Source organism: Triplophysa rosa, linkage group LG15 (genome assembly GCF_024868665.1).
Source record: "Triplophysa rosa linkage group LG15, Trosa_1v2, whole genome shotgun sequence".
In the NCBI taxonomy this organism is placed as follows: Eukaryota; Metazoa; Chordata; class Actinopteri; order Cypriniformes; family Nemacheilidae; genus Triplophysa; species Triplophysa rosa.
Window position 1 is genome coordinate 2707656 of NC_079904.1, and position 25197 is coordinate 2732852.

At 39.1% G+C, this 25197-nt stretch overlaps 1 protein-coding gene and 1 long non-coding RNA gene across 3 annotated transcripts in view; one reads left to right on the top strand and one right to left on the bottom strand.

The window, feature by feature from the left end:
* Positions 1–23935, bottom strand: part of runx2b (RUNX family transcription factor 2b) — a 37255-nt gene extending 13320 nt beyond the window's left edge. Inside the window, exons 1-5 of one of the 2 annotated variants that reach the window (XM_057352243.1) lie at positions 23618–23932; positions 23302–23427; positions 8271–8518; positions 7062–7218; positions 4781–4885 (exon numbers count right to left, since the gene is read on the bottom strand). In XM_057352243.1, the coding sequence (XP_057208226.1) occupies positions 4781–4885; positions 7062–7218; positions 8271–8518; positions 23302–23427; positions 23618–23666 (685 nt within the window). In that variant the 5' untranslated portion in view covers positions 23667–23932. Of the gene's footprint in view, positions 1–4780; positions 4886–7061; positions 7219–8270; positions 8519–23301; positions 23428–23617 lie in introns of both variants that reach the window. The other variant, XM_057352244.1, reaches the window with a different exon arrangement.
* Positions 18846–22480, top strand: LOC130565498 (uncharacterized). Its single transcript, XR_008964383.1, has 4 exons — positions 18846–19095; positions 19476–19557; positions 19770–19836; positions 22381–22480. It is a non-coding gene; the product is annotated as an uncharacterized LOC130565498 (long non-coding RNA).
* Positions 23936–25197: the final 1262 nt, after the last annotated feature.

Genomic DNA, 25197 nt, shown 5'->3' on the forward strand with positions numbered 1-25197 from the left:
CATTGTGAATGTTGTATGTAAGTTTTGTAATATAAATAATAACAATAATAATATTTATTAATTAATGAAGATATTTAATATTGACACAAGGAAAGGTCAAAGGCCTACAGAAGGATTATATTCTTAACACACGTAGCTTTGTAAATGAGTTTGTTAATAGCAAATGACTCTCTCAACTTATATTTGACTGTTTGTCAATTAATACGATTATAAGATTCGTACGCACCCCTCAAAATCACCCACAGAGCCCCAGTACATAACAAATCCCAAATTAATCCCTACTGAAAACCACTCGGTATTTGGAAGCAGTCATCTCCTGTTAGACAGTGGAAGCTGGAGAGACGTAGGACAAAACTCAACGGCTTGCAACACTAAGCTTCAAATTTCACACATACTGAAATATCTCTACGGCTGTATGAACTGTAACTTCGCTTTTTTCCTGTCTACAACACACTGTAATGCAAAAATGTATAGGGTAGTCTTTAAAATAAGCAATAAATGACGTTGGCAACATTACGTCACTTCCTTTTTCTAAATATGGATTTTTGCAGGCTCGAGATAAATACAAGAACTTAAACAAAACATTAAAGATAAACACAATATCAAATTTTCCAGCACTTCCAATTGTCTAAATATCGTCGAAAAATGATATTTAAAAAATCCCTTTAAAAAGTGAACTTAAAAGCAAGCAAGCATATTTCATTACATTATGAATCGTATACCATTGAATGAAAACTTTTATATATATCAAAATTATCAAAAAATATCAAAATGGCCGATGCAGAGAAAGTGGCATGCAAATGTTGGTACCTATAGGTGCATTATAAATAATGTGAAACGCATGTTTGCTATATGATTTTCAGTTTTTAAAAATAGTAATTGATTTACAAAAAGCATTTTAGTATCGCATATCACATTATTTAACATAACACTTTTTTTTATTTATGTTTTCTTTAAAGGTGACATGGCTGAATAGAAATTCCATATAAGCATGTTCAGGCTTCAGATGAACACTTCTGTATTTTGGTTGACAACAATCTTTATAGTACACATGCACTAATATATCAATGCGCTCTGTGGTTAAAATAACAAAAAAATCAACAAGCATTTGCTGGTTGGATGGCCACCAAAAACTGTTATAATAACTACAAATACCTCTCTGCATCATTCTATCCAAGAATTATGACAACAGACCTGCATTGTTATGATTGATGTACAATAAAAAACAGGTGTGCAGACGAGCATTTCTGAACACCCCGCGTGTGAGCCGATCAAGAAGGGAGGTCAGTCATAGCTACACACTCAACAGTCTCATTGTCCCGCACTCTCGACGATTCGAGGTTCTGAGTTTCGTCCTCTGGCAGAATTCATATGGCACCCATCAAGATCTATTAAATACACAAACACATTAATACGCTTCCTGCGCTGGATATTAGCCTCAGAATGAGGTCTGTGTGGTGGGCGAGGAAAAACACCGGCTAATTGAACATTAGAGCCACCCGTACAGAGCGTAATGAGAGCAGCCCATTTGGACTGAAATAACAATAATTGGATGTACGAAAACATGTTGCAGTTATTTCTACGATTCTTCAAAAATACAGCTACAGACAGAAGAGTCACTTTGTCAGAGAACGTGTCGGCACGCCCGTACACTGTGGGCATTGTCCGAATGTGCGTGACGGCCTCGTCCTTCATTTTCTGCTCATTAACACCAATTAGAGGTTTAGTAAGGCAGAATTGATGGAATCAGCGCAGGGGAAGAAATGTGAAACTATTAAGAGGAGGCATGTGATTACTTATAGAAGCAATCGCATTCAGATCTGCACATGCATCTCAGAATACAGGTTATTCTATTATATCTGTTTATTATATCAATAAAATGAATGCTGTCTAATCGATTCATCGCAATTTGTGTTTATATGTGTGTGTGGCGTGTATATTTATATGTACAGTATATATAAAAGCACAAACATGTATATATTTAAGAAATATATGAATCTTATATATTTATACATAATGTGAATTATATTTTAACAAACATTTATATAAATAAATGTTATATATACACACACAAACACGTATGTGTATGCATTTATATACATATAAACATACACGCCACACAAATATGTTATACACACACAAGCATTACTTTAAGAAACTATTAATCCCGATTAATCGATAGCACTTAAATAAATCATCATAATAAATCATAATTTTACTCTTATCTTTGTAAATCAGCTCCAGTAACAGATTTTCATTTACTTTTATCAAAAAGAGGCTTAAAAAAACTAAAATAACTGGAACACTTGTTTGCTGCTGCATACTATTTCTTTAACAAATAGTCAGAAGTATGCGTTGCACACAGTCTATTATCCAGTAGGCAGTACAGAATTTTAAGTCATGTGCTGTCAAAAAATGTCAAAAACTTCGGAATGTAATAATTCTTAGGATACATTGAAAATGTGGCACTCAGACTTGCAAACTCACAGCTTAACGCAAAGCACACAAGAGAAGTTAAGACGCAGCACAGGCAGGAGCTTAACAATATCAGATCAGCCCTAAACACAAAAAAACTGCCTTTAAAAGACCTCCGGTACTCCGAAGCTTTCATCTGTCTCCACACACAATAACACGGCCTGCAAGCCTTTCAAAACTTCACGTATAGATAAGGCAGAACGAGAGGAAGTCTTCGACATCAAAGGCGAGGCCTGTAGTCGCTAGAGGCCATTGTAATACAATGAAGAATCAAGACCATATACACGCCGTCGTATCCGAGTACCTAGTACCATATGTGCTCAGTGAGAAGTGAGAGAGAAAGAGAAATAAAGAGAGAAGCAGAAATGTTGCTAGGGATGTGATAGGCTTGAATTCCACGCCAAGATGAAAGTGTCGATTATTTTCATAATAAAGTAAAACAGCTGCCTGCCAGACCGGTTGGCACTGACAGATGTAGTATATATATTTTTGCTCTTTTTATAAGGGCCTTTAAAACAAGCTGATGCAAGCACTATGTTACTGCGTTGAAACTTCTGTGCAGACGAACCGTACGGCCAGACAGACAGCTTGTTAAGATAACACTACCAGAGCGGACGGCTAAAGTCACAACTTGGAAAAATGTGTGAACTGAATGTGGAATCATTTCTCAACCCTCAGGAAAATCAACCACGGGTTAAGTGTCCATGTTTTGCTTGTGTGTGGATTGACTGCCGTGTGAAGCACTGTTTAACTACAAATATCATGATTAAACTGTGGTTACTATAGTGAGACCATGGTAAATTCGTGGTTACAATGGTTTCAATATAAAAAAAATAAAAAAACGATGGTTACTATAGTAAAGTCATTGTTATTTTTTGTAAGAAAGGAATGCATAATCTTGGTCTTATTGGGAAAGATTCACCACAGTGAACCACTACAGGATCTTGTTGTTGCAGTGGGAAACCAAACAGAATGGCTGTACTAGAAAAACATTACAAAATGCTCATATTTAAACCCTTCCAACCACCTGTCTCTCGTCATCTTGTTTTGTCATAGTTTTATGACTCAATTCTCAAAGAGAAAACAGAAAGGTCATCAAAACAATTGCTAAAATAAATCCACAATGTCAATATTTGTCCATAGTCCCGTAACGATACACCCACGGTTCAATAAAGCACACAAGGCTGGGTTCACAGAACAATAGCATCTTTTGAATGGCCCGCTTCCAAGATGAAAACACTTGTCCAGGAGGACTTTCAGTTTCATTTTTTTATTTTTTTTTATTTTTAAAGGAGCAGTTCACCTTCAAAATGAATTCAGAATTTCAAACCTGTATGACTTACTTTCTTCTGCAGAACACAAAATAAGATATTTTGAAAAATGTTGGTAGCAGAACAGCACGCTTCAATTGTAACCACTGCAAGTGAATGGAGGGCTGTTTACAACATTCTTCAAAATATCTTCTTTTGTGTTCTGCGGAAGAAAGAAAGTCATACAGGTTTGAAATGACAAGAGGGGCTTGTAAATGATGACAGAATTTTCATTTTGAAGGTGAACTACTCCTTTAAATCTTACATATATAATTACATCTTAAAGATATTCATTTAACATTTTGATTTGGTTATAAATGTTCTGGTGGTTGTATTCTGGTGGTTTGTGCAATGTTAAAAAACTGAAACAGGAAGTTCTTCTAGCGTTGTTTAAGTTTTCCGAAGTGGTCCATAACCTTAACATTTTAGTTATGCTTACAACTTATATTAACAACATTATTTGAACCTTCTGTACGCAAATTAATCAATATTAAATAGGACTGTCACTAAAAAAGGTATTTAACATAAAAAATAATTTGGGAAATAAACCCTTTAGAGAAAACTTATTCAAACAAAATTAAGGAAAAAACAAAACGCTAAACATTATAAATGTAGTCAAATGTCACATGCCAGCAGCTCAACCAATGTAATAAAAAAAGACCATAACTCTGAAATACAAAATCTATACAGATAAATAAATCATTTTTGTATTGTAATATATTGTTAAGTCACAAGCACTTGTTGTAAGTTTTATCTGTATTTCAAAGCTGAATAGCCCACATAAACTCCCACTATGAAGACAACAACAATCATCTATCTGTTCAAAATTAAAACACAGGCATTCATCTGAACACATTGGCAATAAATACATAATATCAGGTTTAGCAAGAAATCAATCACTCAACAGCCGTAAGCCTTTGACTGAGGCCCAGCAGAGAGGTGAATGTGATACAGGTGAACGTGTAAGAATGTGATGAAATATAACGTGTACTCACTTCTGGGCTCTCGTGGTCCGTCCACCGTGACCTTAATGGCTCTGTGGTAAGTGGCCACTTGCGGTGGGTTTGTGAATACTGTAATCGTCAGAGTGAAGCTCTTCCCTGTGTAAACACAGACACGTTTAAGGGCTTTACTCTTAATGTACCTCTCAAACAGACACTTAAGAACCCGAAGGATATTTAAAGATTTCAACAATTGGGATGAGAAGCTGGATTTTCTGTATTGTGTTATACTAGGGCGGGAATCAGCAGGAAGATTGAAAAACATATGGATGACTAGACATATTAACATTTACATTCATGTATTTGGCCGCCACTTCTTTGGAACACACAAAAAAAAGATATTTTGAGAAATGGATGAACAGTTTTTTGTATAGTGTCCGATGAGGGCCAGTGTTTTTCGGTTACCGACATTCTTTAAAATATCTTCTTTTGCGTTTTGCAGAAGAAAGTCATACAGGCTTGGAATGACATGAGGGTGAATGATGAAAGAATTCTCATTTATGAGTAAACAAATCTCTTTAGTGCATTTAAGGTTTACATATTGTCAGTTTTTGTGTCCCAAAAAAATCAAACCCATAACCTTGCAACATTATGAAATATCAAAACAAAGATATATTTTGTACCACTTCAGTTTGTTAAATGCAAAATGGTCCAGCCACCCTAAAATACACCTTTTTAAATAGGCACTGGGGCAATTCAGGCCGAAAAGAATAGTGTGTATCCAATAGTTTTATTTATATGCTTTAAATAAAGTCTGGCCGTAAACAAGGCAGTGCGTTTGCTGGGAAACTTTAGCTAAGAGTTGTGCAACGCTTCAGCGTGGCATCGGCAATCTTGGCGTCTGTCCGACAGCTCACTTCCCTAAACAAAGATTCCAGACAATTTGTGCTCTCTGGTGGTTTAATACGGGGGAACAAGGGATTAGCATGACGCTCCGATGGTTGCTACTCATGAATGCCCCTGGTTTGCTGGGGAGACGGGAAGCGGTGGGCGGAATGCTTTGGCAACGCTGGGAAACAGCTGGCGGGAATCTCGGCACCACAAATCTGCTGACACTGATTTCATAAGACCGTCGATTATAAAATATTAAAAAACCACCAAAAAACGTAAAAATAATTTGAAGACATTGGTAATACAATATACGACATGTCATGGTGGCCTGGAATCTTTTAAAAATCAAATAGACCTCAAGTATCAAATATCCTGAAGCTTTATGAATAAAATATTTGAAGGAAGCAAAAGATTCCTGCTGCTCATTTATTTATTTATTAATACTTTTTTTTTTACGGAAATGTACAACATTACACTGTGTTGCTATCAAAACATTTTCTTGGGGCGGGACTATCTGTTTGTCTGACCAATCGGAGACACAAGAAATGTTTGGAAAGCATAAACAAAACAGCCAGGAAATGAAAGCGTCCTGTTACGGTTAACATATCTGAACAATGAGCAAAATGCATTTAATAAAAGTCTTTAAACAAAATTCATTACTCAACATAAACTGCATGACAGTGATAGGCGGGCACCGACGAAGGTTACTGCTGGCGTACCATATGAGTAACCCAAGTAAAGAGCGCTGGCAGACCTGTAATTTAATGAGTGCATTCTTACCGTCAGTTTGGTGATGTGGTTTCAGAACGGTGTTGACTCGTAACCGATAGCAGATTACACAGACTGACTATGATTATTTTAAGAATGTCATGTGTCCCTGTGTGACCTTGTGGCTGTTGCATCTCCCTGCAGCTTTGCTTCACATCACATTTTGTATGTGTAAATAACATTATAAATAATGAAGTCTAATAAGAAAAAACTAAAAAGGGTGAACCTTTAGAAGTAAAAATTGAATGCATGTCAGCTTCCAAAGATTTGGACAAGATTGCATGTACGCATATAGTTTTGTAGGTAAACACATATGGTTTGACATTGTTTTCTATACAAAACTAGCTTTTTACATTTTTGGAACGAGTCAAAGGGAGACGACTTTAAAGAAGCTAAGATATATTTTTTTTAGGTCATTACATCTTTCTAATTCGTCTGTTTGTGTTATTTTCAGTTTCATTATAGTTTTTGAAATGTAGGAAAAAGTAAAAGGTATGGGAAAAAAAGTTAAAGCATGCGATGAGCGAAGAATAATTAACCTGCCAGACAGCACAAATGTAATGTTGATAAATGTAGAAAAAACAACCTGTAGCATGCATACAGGATTTTAAAAGCTCCAGCAGACATGGAATTGGCTTTAGTCATTCTGTAAATATTTCAGAAAGGGAAGACTGACCTCTTCCGCTGCGGCCCACAAATCGTAGGTCATTGAAGCGGGCCACCTGGTTCTTCATAACACCTGAGGCGTTCCTGAGCTCTGCGGAATAATTCTCATCGTTCCCGGCCATCACGGTGACCACCGTCCCATCGGAAACCTCTCCCAGGGCGACCACCTGCACAGACGACAACGGCCACAGTAATGACGCAACCGTTCTAATGCATATTTCATTGCGTTGCGTGTGAACACAAATGCAGACACTATGTTTATCAACAGCTTCTTTGGAAACGTCCTTCAAGCTCTATTTCATATGAGCATTTGTGACAGTGCATTTATATAAAATAAAGAAAATTAGACAATGACTTTTGTTATTTACCTTAATTTGCAAAATCTGATTCATTAATGCATTAATCTCCCCAAGGGGATATATTAGAATATGTTCTTGCAATTCTTACTATTTCAACATGACTAATCTGTCAATTACTTCATACTTTTAACCACACCTGCATAGACCCGGCCATAAACAGAAGCCAAGAGCAATCAATCTGCAAGAATTACTCATCAAAAACACTCAGTAATGTGAGCATAATTTATATATTTCTTAATAAAAAAGGACCCGTTTGCTTCTGTGTGTTGTGTGTGTGGGGCAGAGTTCAGTCCACGCACACAGGTAAACCCCAAAACACAGTTAAAAGACAACCAAAAACTCTTCATGCATGACAAACCTTAATTAAGTATCTAAAATTATTAAAAAGTTAAATCTGATGTGTCCCTATAGGGATAGCAAAGGTCATAATAACAAAATTAATTTAAAAGGTAAAAATAATAATATGCCTGTTGCATTTACAAGTTACAACACCCCTTGACAGTCAACAAGCTTAAATATTAATGTGCATTGTAAAATCATTAAACATGTTTTTTTATTTCTGTTTAACAGTTTTCTGTCACGTGTAGTCAGCATTACGACTTTTTAAATTGCAAATATTTTCTGTCCATAAAGTTACGTCTATATTAAAAACGGACAACAATCATCCAAATGACTACGACATTGCGCTTAAATAAAAAAATCCCTACATTTACAGCCATAGCTGATCTGTAAATACGATCATACTCTTCAATAAATTACACAATTAACACTAACGTAAAGCCTGACCAATGCGTCTTTGCGCGCGTTCATAAAGTCTACAAATTTCCTGTCCCAGATAAACATAAAAAACAAGTTCTTACCTTAAAAGCGACCGGAAGGGTTTTATTACATCTCCAATGAGAAGGCAAAACCGAGCACAGAAAGTTTGGACTGTCGGTCCGCACCAGTTCGGCGGGGTGATCGGCGATGATCTCGGCCATGGAACGGTTCTCCTGCGCGCGAAGTCTCGGCACCACCGCGCCGTCCTGCTGCTGCTGTCCTGCGCTCGAGTTCATATCGTTCATCTTCACCGATACCGGCGGACTAAACCTCCGGCCGGCGCTGGGATCTACGGGAATGCGCATCACAACGGTCTCAATTAGCCAAAGCGAGGTAAAACTATCCGGCAAGCCAAAGACAAGCGTCTCTCTGCTGAGTGGAGCTCAGTCCGCCCCTCTCCGTGCGCGCTGCGCTGCCAGTCTGCGATGAGTTTAGGAAGTGCTGCGGGATACGCACACGCAACCAGACTTCAATTGGCGCTTTGTGCGCAGTCGTCATTAACGACGTTTTCCTGTATTAAAAGGTGCTTAATTCACCCTCACGAGGAAAGCGGGAACGATTTGGTCATATTTCCAAACAAGTTTCTAAGACTGTATTTTATCGTAGCAGATTAGAGATATACAAAATACATTTGGGAAACACCACTGATTAATTACGCACTGACGTATAAAGAGTCCGAATAAAAACGTAGGATTTCCACGCACATCAACAATATCTGTTACATCAACATGTACTATAATAAATAAATTCTAACGCATTTAATATTTTGCTTGTGGTGTGTCAGGGTGCAGTCCTCGGGAACTCCTTGGAGAGCGCGCAGGATCATATTAAGCTTCTGTAATTCAGACAGTTGCGGTAAAGAGGATGAAAGGAGCTCAGGAGGCGAAATGTTTGTTGCTTCCAATGTGGTTGGTCTTTGAAGACCGATATTTCTTTTTTTTTTTGGTGTGGTTTATATAGTTCCAGCATCGTGCAATCATTACACCGATGCCACTCCAACACGTGCTGCCTCGGTCACATTACAAAAACTGGAGAAAATGTTCAACTGCGTGGCTGTTTTTATATATCACATTTGATTAAAAACAGGGCAAACTGCCCACGTGGGGTTTTAGGTGCCATGGATTTCCCAGTTTTGGAATAGTTATACATTACTGTATAATGAGAAAATATTGTTCCACTCTTGTTCTCTCTCTAGAGTGAATAAATAACTTTGACGAATGCCATCTCATTGTTACAAATATAATAACAATTTTATGTCATCCATCAAATCAGTCACGATAAGGTTATTATATCACAAGTCCAGGGCCAGGCACTTTTTTAAAATGCAAATTGGCAATGGAATATGCACACACAGAAACTAAAGCCACATGGAGAACTTAAGAGTTAAACATAACGTGCAGTGTTTTAAGATACTGAACAACTTTTCAAATGTAATGAAAATCAGGGGGTACTATAAGCAATTAAAACTAAAAATGTAACTACATAAATAAACTACACTTACTGTAAATATAATAATACCAAAATTTTGCATGAACAGACAGCAGATAAATAGATCAACCACTGCACATTTACTATAGTGTGAATTCAAGTTTTTTGCATATGCCTTACCCAAAAAAGTTGTCCCATATCCCTGTATAAAAGTCAAAATCTACATATACTGTAAATGTATTATTTATCTACTGGATAACAGGAAGCAATTTTTACACTTTTTAAGCAAACACCTTTTTGACTTTTTATCAACGTGCCCATACACAGCTGTCTATGCTCTGGTAATGAAATTAAAATGCATATAGTGTAGAAGCGTTACTGTAGATGGCAATCTCTGCCTCCAATTTACCAACTCATGGAGCTCTTAACTCAAGCCAGAAGTGTTGCAGGAGGTTTCACACGTTTCCAAAATTTTCCAAATAATAGGTCCAACGCTTAAATGGGAACTCGTACATAGCCAATAAACAAAATAGGATTTAAAAAAGGTATGTGACTATTCTTGACAAAACTTGTTCATTGGCTGATGCCTGTCAATCAAATTCTGTCATGTTTGTTTATGTTTTGTCATTTTTCAGTTGTGTTGAAATGAAGTGTAAAATGCTTGGAACCTTCTCCTGAATAAGGAATAGCAAAAATATCTCAATAAAAAAGTTTATTAGTATGTGATTGCTTGTGTATGAACACAGATTCATAACAAAACCTTCTACTTCCTCTCAAATGTTGTAAATGAGTAAAGTGGCTTTGTAGAGCTGAGCAGGACTGACGTGTGACAGACAGGGTGGCATGAGGGAGGGAGGGTCTCTTGGGCACGACGTGTGTTTGTCTTGTATGTGGGAGGGATATAAAAACGTTGCATTGACATGTGTCTGGCACATCATTACGCAGGAAAAGGTGTAGTCTGAGTTATACATATTGCGATTAAATTACACTCCCTCTCTGCTTGCCCCGAGCGCAGAAAATGTTCAATGTTGGCCAACATTATTGAAGATCAACTTCCAATTCATAAAAAGATAAATCAGAATAGCTGTAATTAAAGTCACAAAAGTTTTTCAAACACACCCACAACTAATATCGCTCCACATGTGACTCAAACAGTCACGGACATTTGACAGTTTAGTCTAATTCTTAATAAATCCCGATGGAAAATTCAATGATTTATGTTTGTCTTCGTGATAATTCCTCGCAGATGGACGCCAACCTGTCCGTCCTCGCTAAGAATCGGTCAGCTCTGGTCCGTGTGAAAATCCCGACAACACAATGAAGCAAATAAAACCTAATAAGAGAAATAAAGCGCCTGTCAAACACGTCCAAACAGAGAGGCGTGTAAAATCACATACACGCGAAGATATCAAAAAGCATGCGTCACATCTGAATCCACTTTGCCCCACGGAATATGGCCGCCATCTGCCAGCAATATCAGCGTGGAGCACGTAATTTCACTCCAGAACGGGACTCTGCCTACTTCTTTTCGGGCGTCTCGTTTGATCTCCTAATGAGCCGAGGGGAGCCCACACAGCTGGCTATGATGTGCTGCAAAGACGAGGGGTTAGGAGCCGTCCACCGAGCAAGAACCTGGGATTACCGCGAGCTTTCCGTCACCAGACACTCACGCTGGATCAGAACCAGCTCACGCACTGATGATGTGATAAGCCAGATGTAACAGAACCCTTATCTCCTACGCCGAGCTTGTAACGGGGTTGACAGCGTAATCCGGCTCATCAAGCGGCCATTGGAGCGGAGTCTACTGAAAGAGGTACTGTCACGACCGTTTCGACACAACCAGACGAGTAGTCATACAATCATCAGCCAGCCAAACCCCCGCCCCCCGACACAAACACACAGTGATCCACGGCATTACAAGTGATGACACAAGACAAAGGCACCATTGTTGGCTGGTAATGTAAACATGAAGAGACATTGAGCTCTAGGGCTTTAATGATATCCAAATGACTCCAATTCAGATTCATAAAGCCTCGGGATTATGTAACGTGCTACATGAATGTTTTTTTTTTTTTTTGCTTACTCACATTCTTTCGTCGGTTGAGAGGAAAAGTACAGCCACTTAAATCCCTGGATCACGGCTCCATTTCACAGTGGTGCGTTTTTGGAGACACTTAATTATGGGGAGCAATTTGATGGGGCTTCCAATTTGAAATAGTTACTTTCCATCCCTGGCACGCTTTTCGAGAACAGCGATGGCGAGAGGGAGACGACGGGGATTCAGACGCGGAACTCAAACCCTTTACCTCATCGGGAAGACCTTCTCGACCCCCGAGATTTAATCTGAGCCTGTAACTGCCGTTCTGTCATTGGACGGTTTATGACATCAGCGCAGTAAACGGACCACGAGGACTTCGGCGAAAGCGGGACAAGATTGTGGAGTTTTTGACAAACCGGGAGGAAATGGGAAAGCGTGGGGTGATTTCCAGACCGGGGAATATGTGTGCTGTCCTTGGACGAGTGCTGTGTTCGTTATGGCAGTTCGGTCTGGAAAGTGTGGTGGTGGGGGGGCTGTGGTGGTGATGGAGAAGTGGGGGGGTGGTGCACTACAAAGACAATTTCCTCCTTGCTCTCATTGGCATAACCGTCTGCCGCCTGTAGCCTTCACGGAGGTCTTTAATTGAGATCACTTGTACATAAAAATAGGAACAGAAAAGGAACTTCTGTGGCTTGTGGGGGGGTTATAATATGTGACGTAGGCTCCCATTAAATAACTTTTAACAGTGAAGTCGAGTATGGAGACAGAGGGTCGTTGGAAGTCTGTTGCCATGGCGATGGCTAGGAGTTTTGCCATCCTCTCCGAGTATGTGTGGGACTAGCGTTTGAGTTTCTGGAGGAAGATGTCATATTGATATCCTGATGTGAGGAAGCTTTACCTTATAAGCAGTTCTTGGTGAGGGTGTGCGTTACACTATGTAGTGGTGGTGGTGGTTTAGGGGAGGGATTCTTAACTCTTGTGCCCATTTTGTATGTCTCCCTTATTTAACACACCTGATTCAAATCATCAGCTGATTAGAAGAGCTGATCTCCATTGCTGCGTCCCAATTCGCCTACTTATACTATGCCCTTAAAGTATGTACTGTTTTTGTTTCGTCACTAAACTGTCTCGCCGCGAGTTGTGGGTAATATCAGCCGTTAAGTGTCCATGGATTCACACTGAAAACAGTAGACCATCCGTGTACTTTGAGAATACTCATTTCAGCATACTGTGATTTGGGATATAATAATTCTATTTTCGAATACTATTTAAGACGGATAGTATGCGAATTGGGACGCAGCACATGCACTTAACTAAGCGGGTCAGATAAGAAAGACTTACAAAATGTGTTCCGGTAGACCCCTGCAAAGAATCAATAACTGTTGAGTCGTTTTAAAATAATTTAATACAATGAATCTACAAAAAAATGAAATATAAAATAAACTGTTATATTATAACCAAACACAGACTGGAAGTTAACTTTGGGCCAGGCACACAGACATGCGCAAACACACACACAATGCGCGCACACACACATCTAAATACACACACACGTGCACACACATCTAAATACACACACACGCACACACACCCACGCACACATGTCTAGTTTATTATCTCCGTGGGGACAGTCCATAGGCGTAATGTTTACATACTGTACAAACTGTATATTTTATCCCCTAAACCTAAAGATCGTAGAAAACTTTTTGCATTTTAGATTTTTAAAAAATATTGTTCTGTACAATTTATAAGCTTTTTTGCCCATGGGGACCTCAATTTTGGTCCCCACGGTGACACGAGTCCCCATGTGTTGGTGTGCATTCAGGTTTAGGTCCCCACCGGGATATACAAACATGAACACACACACACACACACACACACAATATACACACTCTTATCATCACAAACATACGTATACACATTTAAACAAACACTCATATACAGTGATAAATACACGCATGCACACACGCGCACACACACACATGTTGGGTTTCCATGTTTTATGGGGACATTCCATAGACACAATGGTTTTTATACTGTACAAACTGTATATCATATTCCCTACCCCTAACCCACCCCCTAACCCTAACAATCACAAAAAACTTCCTGCTCTTTTAGATTTTCAAAAAAGTTAATTCTGTATGATTTATAAGCTTGTTTCCTCATGCGGACAAAAAATGTCCCCACAAGGACGTTCCCACACACTCATACCACACATACAGTACACACATCTAAATACACACATGCACACACATACATTTAAATACACCAACACACTGATCACTGATCTAAATGCTAACACACATCTAAATACACACACATCACACATAAATGCACATCTAAACAGACACACACACATCCATGTAAATACACACACGAATCTAAATAGACACATTTATGCATCTAAACAGACACTCTTTATACACACTTTTAAATAATACAGCTGAAGTGTTGTTTCCAATGTTGAATTATTTCTCCTATCCCGGTTTTTGCATTTTTCAGGCCACAAATTCCTTGTCATTGCGTAAATTTACAGAGGTCATTTTAAAGAAGATGGCGAAAGGCTTGTCTTTTACACGCATAGGCTAGAGTGCATTACCAAATAATATCTACTGTGTAATTGAGCGATTGTGGATTAGTGAGTTTGAGGAATAATCACGGGATCAGTCCAAAGCAGACCTTCACAGAAGGCACCGCTGAGCGCAGCTCGGGTATCAAGTCTTTGCAAGAGCGTGCTTATTTTGGACCAAATTAACCTTCAGAATTCCACCTCACACTTTTCCCTTCCGCTGTGGATTGCGTCGCGTTACTTCCTTTCTGAAACGGCCAGGTTAGTTGAAAAATATTTATAGTTATTACGCCGTTCTCATGTATCCACAGTCGTTAGTTCTACGTTGTGCGCGAGGTAAAACTAACAGCAGATTTATGTTGGGGGATTTCACCTTGTCCCGCAGTAGATTGGGGATGATTTATTGGCTGTATAATGTGAACCACTGATGGATTGAGTAACTGAAGGACGCCCAATAGGCAGGTATCCAGAAAGTGATTCGCGAGGGAGCTATCACCTATCACCTCACCGCTTCGCACAGCTCCGGCTTTATTTCCCTGTTTGGATGCGGGAGGGCTCTCGATCAGGTGTTTCGAAAGGAAAAAACAGGAATATGAACGCAGCTGCGCTCGCGCAAAACGTTTCTCATGAAGGTAAACTTTTGGAAAGGGGTAAAATGTAACCTGGCCTATGTGCACAGCGGTGGGTTAAATGAATTATTCCAGCCCGTCAAAAATCACTGGGACCAGGTGATTTGCTTGGCTACTAGTCTGATATTTCTCTCGCGTAAAAATAAGGCCGCCATTGTCTGCTCGAAATCGAATCATTCTCATGGGGTGCAAATCTGTCCGGCTCTCTATTCTTTCTAGACATTTCAACGAGAGCTGCTCGTTCCCAACGCTTAAGGGAAAACGGTAACACGACCCGAAAACGTTTCAAAAATAGTTTAGTCTTCCCAGTCTCCGATTCTCGAGACGGTAACAGGCCTAATCGGATGGATGGGGGGGTTGGCGTAATTGAGAGAAAATGCTACTACAAGTATAGGGTAATGATACTACCGCAATGTCTTTAGGGTCTGAGAGTATTTTCTTTAGGAACCGACTCCAGCCTGCACGGATTACATCCGACCTCTCTGAACTCTCTCACCCCGTTAGAACATCCACTGCTCTTAAGTATGGCGATCGTATGAATGTAACGTAATGTTTCCAAATAATAACTGGCTCACGTCACACAGATGTCTCATTCTGATAATGCATCATCAGGATGAAACCGAGTTTTCCTCACAAGCTACCAACTGTCCACGAGCCCTTCGGAGAAAAGACTAAAAGCAGGACGGAACGCAACTGGAACAGGTTGTAAAGATTGAAATGATTAATGACTGCGGTGAAACTACACTAAACGTACCTCGAGACGTAGTCATTTTTCTCTAACGGCCTGTTTGGGCCACATTTTGAAATCCAAATGATATCTAATTTAGGAAACTCAAAGGGATTGTAGCCCACGGAGGATCATTTGACCGACTTCCCGAATCCCATCGGGAGAATTTATATTATTGGTAATCGCAGCACTTTAGGAGCGATACGCCTGCGGTTCGCTTGTGACATACCGATGCAATCTAGACATTTTCACAATTGACCAAAATGACTATTTGGCATTCGACTCGGGGGATCTCAGATGTCTCCGATTTACTGTCATTTAACTCTTAAACTGTGACAATAACCTTTCTGACCTTATGACAGTCCCAGTAAAATGTTTTACTTTTTGATATACAATCTCCACGCGTGACAATTTCATGAACATTTATTCGTAACACTCAAAGAAGGAGTTAAATAAACGAAAGGCATTTTAAATAGCCACCCAGTGAATGGAAAAACGATTTGGTCTTAATCATGCTCATTAAGATAATGCAACACATCTAAGTTGAATTAAATCAAGCTAATGTAGTCGACTGGTTAAAGATCCCGAGGGCAGTTTAATTATCACTAATTACTGATGTTATTTTATAACCTTCCCTCAGGGTCAGCGTGTCTGATCAGTAGAAAACACTGTTTTCACACTTTGAATAAAAATAAACCAAGCGCTGAACAAAGACACATTGAACATTTTAAGTACGCTAACCTTTTCAGAATTTCCCCTCAAGAAACTGTAAATCAGCGATTGAGGTGGCAGGTCTGTTCTGATAGGACAAACTTTCCAAAATGTTTTACAGTGACGCACCCCCTCTCTCTAGACTCAAACACAATCTGCAGTTAGATAAATACTATATATTTCCTTCGAACAATTAAACATGGTTTTGCTATAGTAAGCACTAAGCATAGCTTTTTTGAAGTTTATATGTAGTAAAATCATACCACGACAAGTTATTAATAGTTATTAAACTTGTACTATAGTAAAACCATGATTAACGGTTAATACGGGATACATTGTATAATGTGATGGGCATAGGGCATCAGGTGAATAGGATAAATATGCATGTCTGTATTTTCTGTTCATTATTAATCAAAAATCACTCAAATGCACCAATGACAGCACACTCTCAACACGACATCATCTTCATCGTATATTTTTTGATTTTAATACATCAAGGGTCAAGCGACGGGGCTGTGTTAAATGCTATACTGTACCATTGTATTTTTGGGTTAGCTGCACTGTAATTTTGAGGCCTTGAGAGGTATCCCAGCAGCCACTTGGGTGTTGTTTACCATCGAGATAAATTTCACTGTCCCTGAAGGGAAAGAACATGGGCAGCGTGTAGGCTGAGTGTGTATCCCGTTGGTTGTGTAGGTTGGTATGAACATGTGGCCAGAACATGTTCACATACAGTATATGTGGGATTATTTTAAGGACTTTTAGATGAAACGGGGCTGCTTAGTTTCCATGGAGAAAAAAAGTCAGTCAAATAGTCAAAATAAAGCTAGAGCGAAAACTTCTGAGAGAGATTTGTTTTCTGCAAACAACAATAACTAAGAATGAAATGTTTCTCCCAGTTTACTATTGCTTTTAAACTAGTTTTGATTCATTTAAACTAAGGCATGTAACAAACGAGACACCATTAAAATAGAAAGAGACATGGAGAAAACATGTTTGTGTCAAGAATAGTCAAGAATAGCCTTCAAAAGAAGAAACAAAAATGGCATTAAAAAGAAAAACGCTACAGACCTCAAAATTCCTCTGTCTTTTAAGAGGTGTCATTCTTTCTTTGAAGACATTTTCTCACAGAACGTCTGTGACTGTGATGACTGTGTTCCAAATTCTAGTGAGATGCCTACGTAGTAACCATTGTAAGGCCTCATGGGATATTGTGAAGGCAGCATAACCTTTTTGTTTTCTGTTCTTGTCTTGTAAGGGACCAAAAGTGACCAAAATGTCTCTTTCATGGAAAAAGCCATCACATAAGCCGTGGAAAATTTTAAAAAGACCATTTCATCATTTTTGTTTCATTCTGTGAACTACCAACCAATTTCTCCCAAATTCAAATAAAAATATTGTTTCTATTTGCACTTTTTTTTGCAGAAAAGATTTTTCAGGCCTCAAAGTCTGCAAAGAAAACAAGTTCATATTCACTTTTAAGCAATAAAACAGTAATATTTGAACGTGTAGGGAAAAGTTTAAACACAATTTTTTATGTGATAACCTGGATTTTTATCACAGTTTTTATGTGTCATGTCATGCTGTCAGTGTTTCACATTGCTGTTGGATGACTTTATGTCACTCCTGAGGTTTGATTTTGTTGAAATTCAACAGACACTGGACTGGAATGACCACAATACATCTAGAAATGCTGATTAATTTTTTTTTAATTTCCATGACTAACACATACAGTATACAGTATATTATAAATTTAAAGGTTCTTCTGAGGTTCAATAATGATTGCGATACTGCTTTAGAAGGCTTACTCATGAAGTAGACAGCAAGGCAGCTCACTAGGTTTTGGAACAGAGCCAATGTGAAAATATTTCACAATATTCATTTTCTTGTTCCTCTGGGAAGTTTCTTGTAAAATCTGTGTTTTTGCCGTCCTGTGCCATTCTCTCGCAGACATTCCATTTCCCACATACACATGGAAACATCGCACATGGAGACATGCACGCCACCAACAAATCAACTAATGTGCCATAATTATACATCGACGCTTTGAAGTCTCTAGAATTTGCTGCCCGTGCATATTTGTCGGTACTATACAAAGAACATTAAAGAGCGTCGAAAATAAAACTTGAGAGAACGTCTATTCGATCTGTCGAAGTGTAAAAAGACCCATTTAGTCAAGGGCGATCGTTTCCATGTACATGCAACAGACTCCAGCCAAAACCTGTGACTAAAGTTCAAAGTGCTGTCAAAAGATTTGTTTTTACTTTCAATCCCTTCTGAATGTGTTGAGTAAAAGTCAAACGGGAGCTGAAAAGAAGCACCCCGCCCCATTTCTCCCCATGCACAGATTTCCCAGCGTCCCTCAGGACACCTTAAACATTGTTAGAGCGACATCAAAGGCAATTTCTGAACGCAGTGCCAAGGTGTGCGCTCTCCCCTTCGAATTCGGCTTTGTGCCCCATGCATATTTCATTCCGGCCTTTGTGAAAGTCAGCGTGTGTGTGGGCTGCTGTGGGCGTGAGCGCCTCCCAGAATCCTTTGTGTCCGATTCCAGAACGCAGAGCAGGTGGCATGTCAGAGATTTAAGGGACTTTTTTATAACAGGTATGGGGCTTTTGTGCCGAGCACGATTGAGCTATCGCATTTTAACGCGGGGGAGGCGATGCAGATGGGACAAAGGCCTCTTGCCGGCGAAGCAGGTGGGTGGCGTCTGATCTGCCGGGTCATCTCTTGTGACACTACAGGAGCAGCTCTGAGGCGCAAGGTGATCCCTGCCTTTTTTTACAACTTCCTGTTCTTGTCATCGGTCAGCTCAGATTACAGCATGGAGCTTGTGTGGGCGTCCGTGGCTAGACTTAGCGCTCCAATGCCAACAAATTAATTTTCAGGTGTGCAATTGATCTAACCCATCCATTTAACACCTTCATCCTCCAGGGAGTGTGTGGGTTGGTAATTGAACCGAATTAGGAGATGGTGCTTGTTGTATCGCGACTGTAAAGCCATCCCTTTTATGGAGCGTCATTTCCGGCGCGCTGCATATGTTCTGACTGTGACAAAAGGGATTAGTATTATGTTCTTGCGCTGTATGACTAAGTGCATTAATCAAATTGCATTTTCCTATTCTCATTCATCTGTTCCTATCAGTTTCTTAAGCAAGATCAAAGCCTGGTTTGAATGGACAATCTAATACATCCCACCCAAAGTGTAGAATAACCTCCAGTATTATGTAAGTATAGTATACACATTAAAAATGTAACATTTCACTCATGTATCTGATAAGAATGCGAGACGGCTTCTAGTATAATTGCATATAAGCATTTGATCAAAGAGTTTTTGGTAGTGGGCTTTTTTTTTAGTTCACCAAAAACAGAAAATTGTTCCATCATCTATTCCAACTCATTTTATTACAAACCTGTATGACTTTCTTTTTTTCTGCAGAACACAAAAGAAGATATTTTGAAGAATGTTGGTAAACAAACAACACTGGCCCCCGTTGACTTCCATGGTAAGAACACAAAAACATTGCGACATTTCTCAAAATATCTTCTTTAGTGTTTCACAGAAGAAAAGAGTAATATACAGTTTTTAAACAACACGAGAGTGAATAAATGACAACACAGGAGCCTTATCTTACCATTTTAATATCATTGCTGTCTAACATAAACAACTGAGGTATTAAAGAGATCTCATCTGTAATTTATCTTTCTCATGGGGATGATGGATACAAAATTAGTAACATTTAAACTGACATATAGGAACAAATATATAGGATGTATTGTGCTTTGCTAATTCTTATTCAGTGTACAAACTTTCAAGTTATAAATGACGAGTTCTTGTGATGGTTCAATCTGTTTCATAGGAAATTACTGAATACTGGCGAACTATAAAAACTAAATATAAAGTCTGAAATTTACAGATATTTTTTTTTTCACAGCAAAGACAAATCACAGACAAGATCTCCCTTATACCTCTATTGTTTTCTTTCTAGACAACAATAAGATTAAATTGAGACGTACTTAAGTCTCCTGCTTCTCACATTTAGAGATCTCACTAATATCAGGGCCTGCAATCAAAAGTCATACATTTCAAGAAAAACCATCAAATTCCAAATGATCCAAATTATGCACTCAAAAAAATGCTGGGTTATTTTCAACCCAGTGTTGGGTCAAAAGAGACAAACCCAAACGTTAGGCTGTACATTAACAAATGCTGGCTTGTTTCAACCCATTGTTGGGTTAAATCTAAACAATTTTCAGGGTTAATTTAACAACATCTGGGTTTATCCCTTTTTCAGAGCGTGCCTTCCTCAATAATTTAATAGCTTTATAACAAGTGTTTGTGTCTCTTTTATTGAATCTTTTTTAAGAAAACCCTCTGATGCAAAGGTGATACTTGAATAAAACAAAAATGAGAACTGCATAAAGTCTAATGAGCTACGAAAGAACAACATTGGAGCCACAAATCTTTCCTCTGGGGTTTAACGTGCACACACACACAAAAACACACACGAAATCTGCCTATTAGCAAATGAATACGGTCCAGGGAGCGTTCAATATCTAAAAATTGCTGTTAAAATTACATGTTTGCTCGCCAGCTACAATTAAATAGCTCTAAATGAATATGCCTTTGATGATATTTTTAGATGGTCCTTCCCTTCACAGAAGCTGCACTCAGTTCTTAGAGATTTCCCTCCGCTTCAATTACCTATTGATGAGAAGGTTTCCCTGCTCTGGAAAAACGTTGTCTGGTTCGCTTTTAAGATGTCAGCGGCGGGATCTAAGCGGACAACAGAAGCTGCCTTTTAATACTCATTTGATGTTCCTTTTCGACTAATTTAGGAATCTCGGATTCTTTGGAATGATCGTGGAGTAACTAAACAATCATATTTTCTTTCATCAGACTTTAGTTTTAGGTTTTTTCTTTCTATCTCTGTGGCGTTCTCGCTAAATGATAATTGCTACCATGGGATAATTGTCAATACTGTAACTGCAACAAAATATGCCCCGGAGAAACTGAGCGAGTCTGTCTTATGCCACACATGTAGACGATTACTCCACACCCATCTGCCATTAGGCAGAGTTACAGAGAATGTTTTCTACTTAATTAAATCCAAATCTCTCAATAGTGGAGCCTGAATGAAATATAATGTGTCTGGGTCTGTTTTTGTTCTGTGTTTTTTTTTTTACGTTATGTTGAGTATGTAGAAAACACTACAGAGTAGCCTGAAATCTAAGGGTTAGGTTTAAATCATTTAAATACGTGAAATGCGTGAAATAATAAAATGATAAAAGTTTTGCTCCCTATTCTAAGTGCTATTAAAAACAGTTTAAACCCTCACGTTCAGCATGTGGATCCTCACTTGACTTGCTGTATAAAATAATAACTAGTAATTTTAAGAATCAACTTACTATTTCAATATTTTCCTGGTCAAAACGTATTAGGCAGACTATATTAAAGTTTGAAAAAATATTTTGAAGTTACACGTGCACGTGGAGTTGTTAAACATTACAGTACAGTAAAAGTTAAAACATTTTTATAGCTAACGCATGAGAGAAAAAAGGACCCGAACTGAATCTGAAACATTAAAAACTGATGCTTTAAAGCAATAGTTCTCCCTAAAATGAAAACGATTTTATTGTTTACTCAACCTCGTGTCATTCCAAACCTGAATGACTTTCTTTCTTCTGCAGAACACAAAAGAAGATATTTTGAAGAATGAACCTGACTTCCATTGTATATACATTTCTCAAAATATATATTTTTTGTATTCCACAAAAACTCATGGTTTTACATGACACAAGGGTAAATAAATGAGAACATATTTTTTATTTTTGGGGTGTACTATCCCTTGAGTGCAAAACCAACATTTGTGTTGTGGAAATTAAAACATTTTAAACAACCTACTGTACATCTCACATTACAAATGTGGGGGGCTGTCTTAGGTCGGCTTTTTGACTAACCCAAACTCTTTTCATCTGCACATCTCTATGCTAGCCACAGCAAAGACAGGCGCTAAGCTTTACTCTGTGCTCTTCTCATCCTGGTCTAGTCGTACCCCAGAGAGCCTGCCGAGGGTCAGAGGTTAACATGCTAATAGAGGCTGCTGATTGCTGCGAGTGGCTCTCTGTGGTTCTCGGCACGCATGCGACAGAGCTCAGCGCACGCTGAGGGGAACAGGCCTCGCACAGCTGTGTTTGGAAAGCAGACATTGAGACCTGAAAACTGCTTTACAACATTTCTCTTGGAGGAATCAGCAAAACCCATAGATCAGCCCTGAATGAATGGGCTCTCTTACTTTTCCTCCGTGTGACACGGGAAAGTCGTATTTCTTTATGCACAATATGGATTTGCGCTTGTGGCTGCCTGTTAGATTTGTGTATTTAATACATTTTTTTAATAGCATAAAAAATTAAGACATTCCTTTATATTTCTGCTCGGCATCAGGTGTCAAGAATTATAAACTTTTCATTATAATATTTTTCTGCTACAAGATAATCATAAAAATAAAAAAACGTCAATGTTCCTTTTTGAGTTTTTTCAATTGAAATGAACAGTTAGATTCTGAAGCTCACAATAAAAATAAATGCGTACTTGCAAAAAAATCTAGTACGATTTTAAAGCTTATCTCAAATCTTTAAAATGATTTTCTCTTACCCCATGTGAGGGCCAGTTACATCCCACAAATTGACTTTAAGCCTGCACGCACCCACTTACCCAATAGTCCATGTCAAACATTTACTTATTTGCTTTATATTGGATTTCATATACCCTCCTTTTTTAAATGCATAATATTATATATCCATTAGAAAACTCTCTCCAGTATTCAGGCTTTTCTAAAACAGTTCATACACCCATTCAGCTTGTCGGCCTCTTGGGGAATGTTTGTAAACATCAACACATGAGATGCAGATCCTTTACAAAGTTTACCACGTGGAATGCTCAAAAACAGAGTAAATCGCCGGGCACTTACCCCAGAAGAAGCTCTGCTGACACGGGGTCACAGAACTGAAGAGGCTGTTGGATGCCATGTCGCCACAGTTGGTCACTTGGCGTACAGATTTTTGCTGCTTTGCGGTTTCGCTGACCCTTGATGCGTCTTGGGTTAGGAACACGCGGCATGCCAGGGGAAGATGCAAAAAAACATCCGCTAGAAATGCGTTTCTGTATCAACTATTTTCGTGACCACAAGTAATGACCAGGTCTGGTTTACAGAAAAAATTGTCGCCTTTTTGGACGTGATGGAGCTAAGCGTACTGCAGAGTATAGTGCGGTTGAAGTGTACTTACTGGCTGGTGCGCTCCTTAAACCTGAAGTTGACCGACGACAATTAACCATTTACGCGCCGTCCCGTGCGAAAATCCTGAGCCGAACTTCTGCGGTTCTGTGGTCGCTCGTGAGGTGAGCGGAGCCTTCACACAAACCCAACAAGGCAGCACGAGCCTTTAAAAATCTCTTTTCTCATTCCCTGTCACTGGAGAAGCAGGGTCACATGCTCGTGACATCACGGGAGCAACAGAGTTGTGTGGGCCAACTTGCTGCTGTGGCTTTTGGCTCCTTTTTTTCATCCTCCGCCGCCTTCCTCTGTTTTCCTTCTGCTGGGGACGCGTGGTTCGGCTCTTCCTGGCATTCAGGAGGGGCCACGGGGAGGGAAGGGGTGGGTGTGATGCTACTCACCCCTTGTGAGTCATGAGGCTTCGGAGGGGGCGTGAATGCTGAGCAGCCTCAGCAAAGAAGACTTCTTTCCTCCCTGCCCTCTGTCTACCTCTCCATCTTCTCCTCGTGTCTCTTTCTCGCTGGGTCTCGGTGCTCTCGGAGCCTGCCGGGTGGCACGCCGGTGCCTTTGCTGTCGTGTCATAGACTGACCCCGAGGTGATGTGAGGATAGCTGGTTTTAATGCGGAGGTGTGCTTCTGCCTGAAGGCTCAGCCTCTTGATGGTTCCTTCTGTTTTCTTCATACTGTAAAGCAACAACACATTCATGAGTCTGTCTGGAAAGCACCGTAAACTATGCATCAATTCAACTCAAAGAATGTGAGACAATTCATCGCCTCAAAGCACCAAGTAATCTATTTTAAGCTCTTCACAATGAGAGAACTTCAAAGTTTATGAAACAGGGTATGTCAGATTTACATTTCAGGGCTCTGGACTAACTTTTTGCACTGGTTGCACTGGTGCGCCTTTTTCTTAGGTGCACCAGCACAAAAGTTAGGTGCACCCACATTTTTGACCGCACCGCTTTTTTTTTTTAATCGCTGTTCGTATAGGCAATATTGACTTGTAAATGATTAACTAACAATCTGGTCAACATAAAGTTCTTTATTTGAAGCACAATTCTACAAGAAAGCAGGGCTCTAGACTAACACTTGAGAGAGGTGGCACTGGTGCTACCAAGTTATTCAGTTGGTGGCACCAGCCCTTAATTTGATAGCACCAGAGTCGTGGGGTGAGGTAAGAAAAAAGAATCACTAAAACTTAATTAAAATGTATTTAATACATTAAAAAATCAATTAGAAATTAATACAAATCATTGTTTATGATTGAATTATTTTATGGTATATGTAAACTCTCTCTCAACACTTTACCATATTTAAAGCACATCTTTCTTAAAGCTACTTTCTTCCTTTATTTGTTGTGAACGACTCCTATAAGAGAACACAATTCCTTTAATATCAGTGAGTGTTTTTGGAACCGTCCTTTGTTGTTTGATGAACATTATAAACAGAGATCTTTATTATGCTGCTGCCCCTTTAAGAGCTCGCGCAATAAATAAAACCATGAAACCTGAGTCACAGCCTGGAATTTGATAAGAAGTTCAAGTGCAGGATGATGTCATAAAAGTCACAGATCTGTATCGGCGGAAGTGAGAG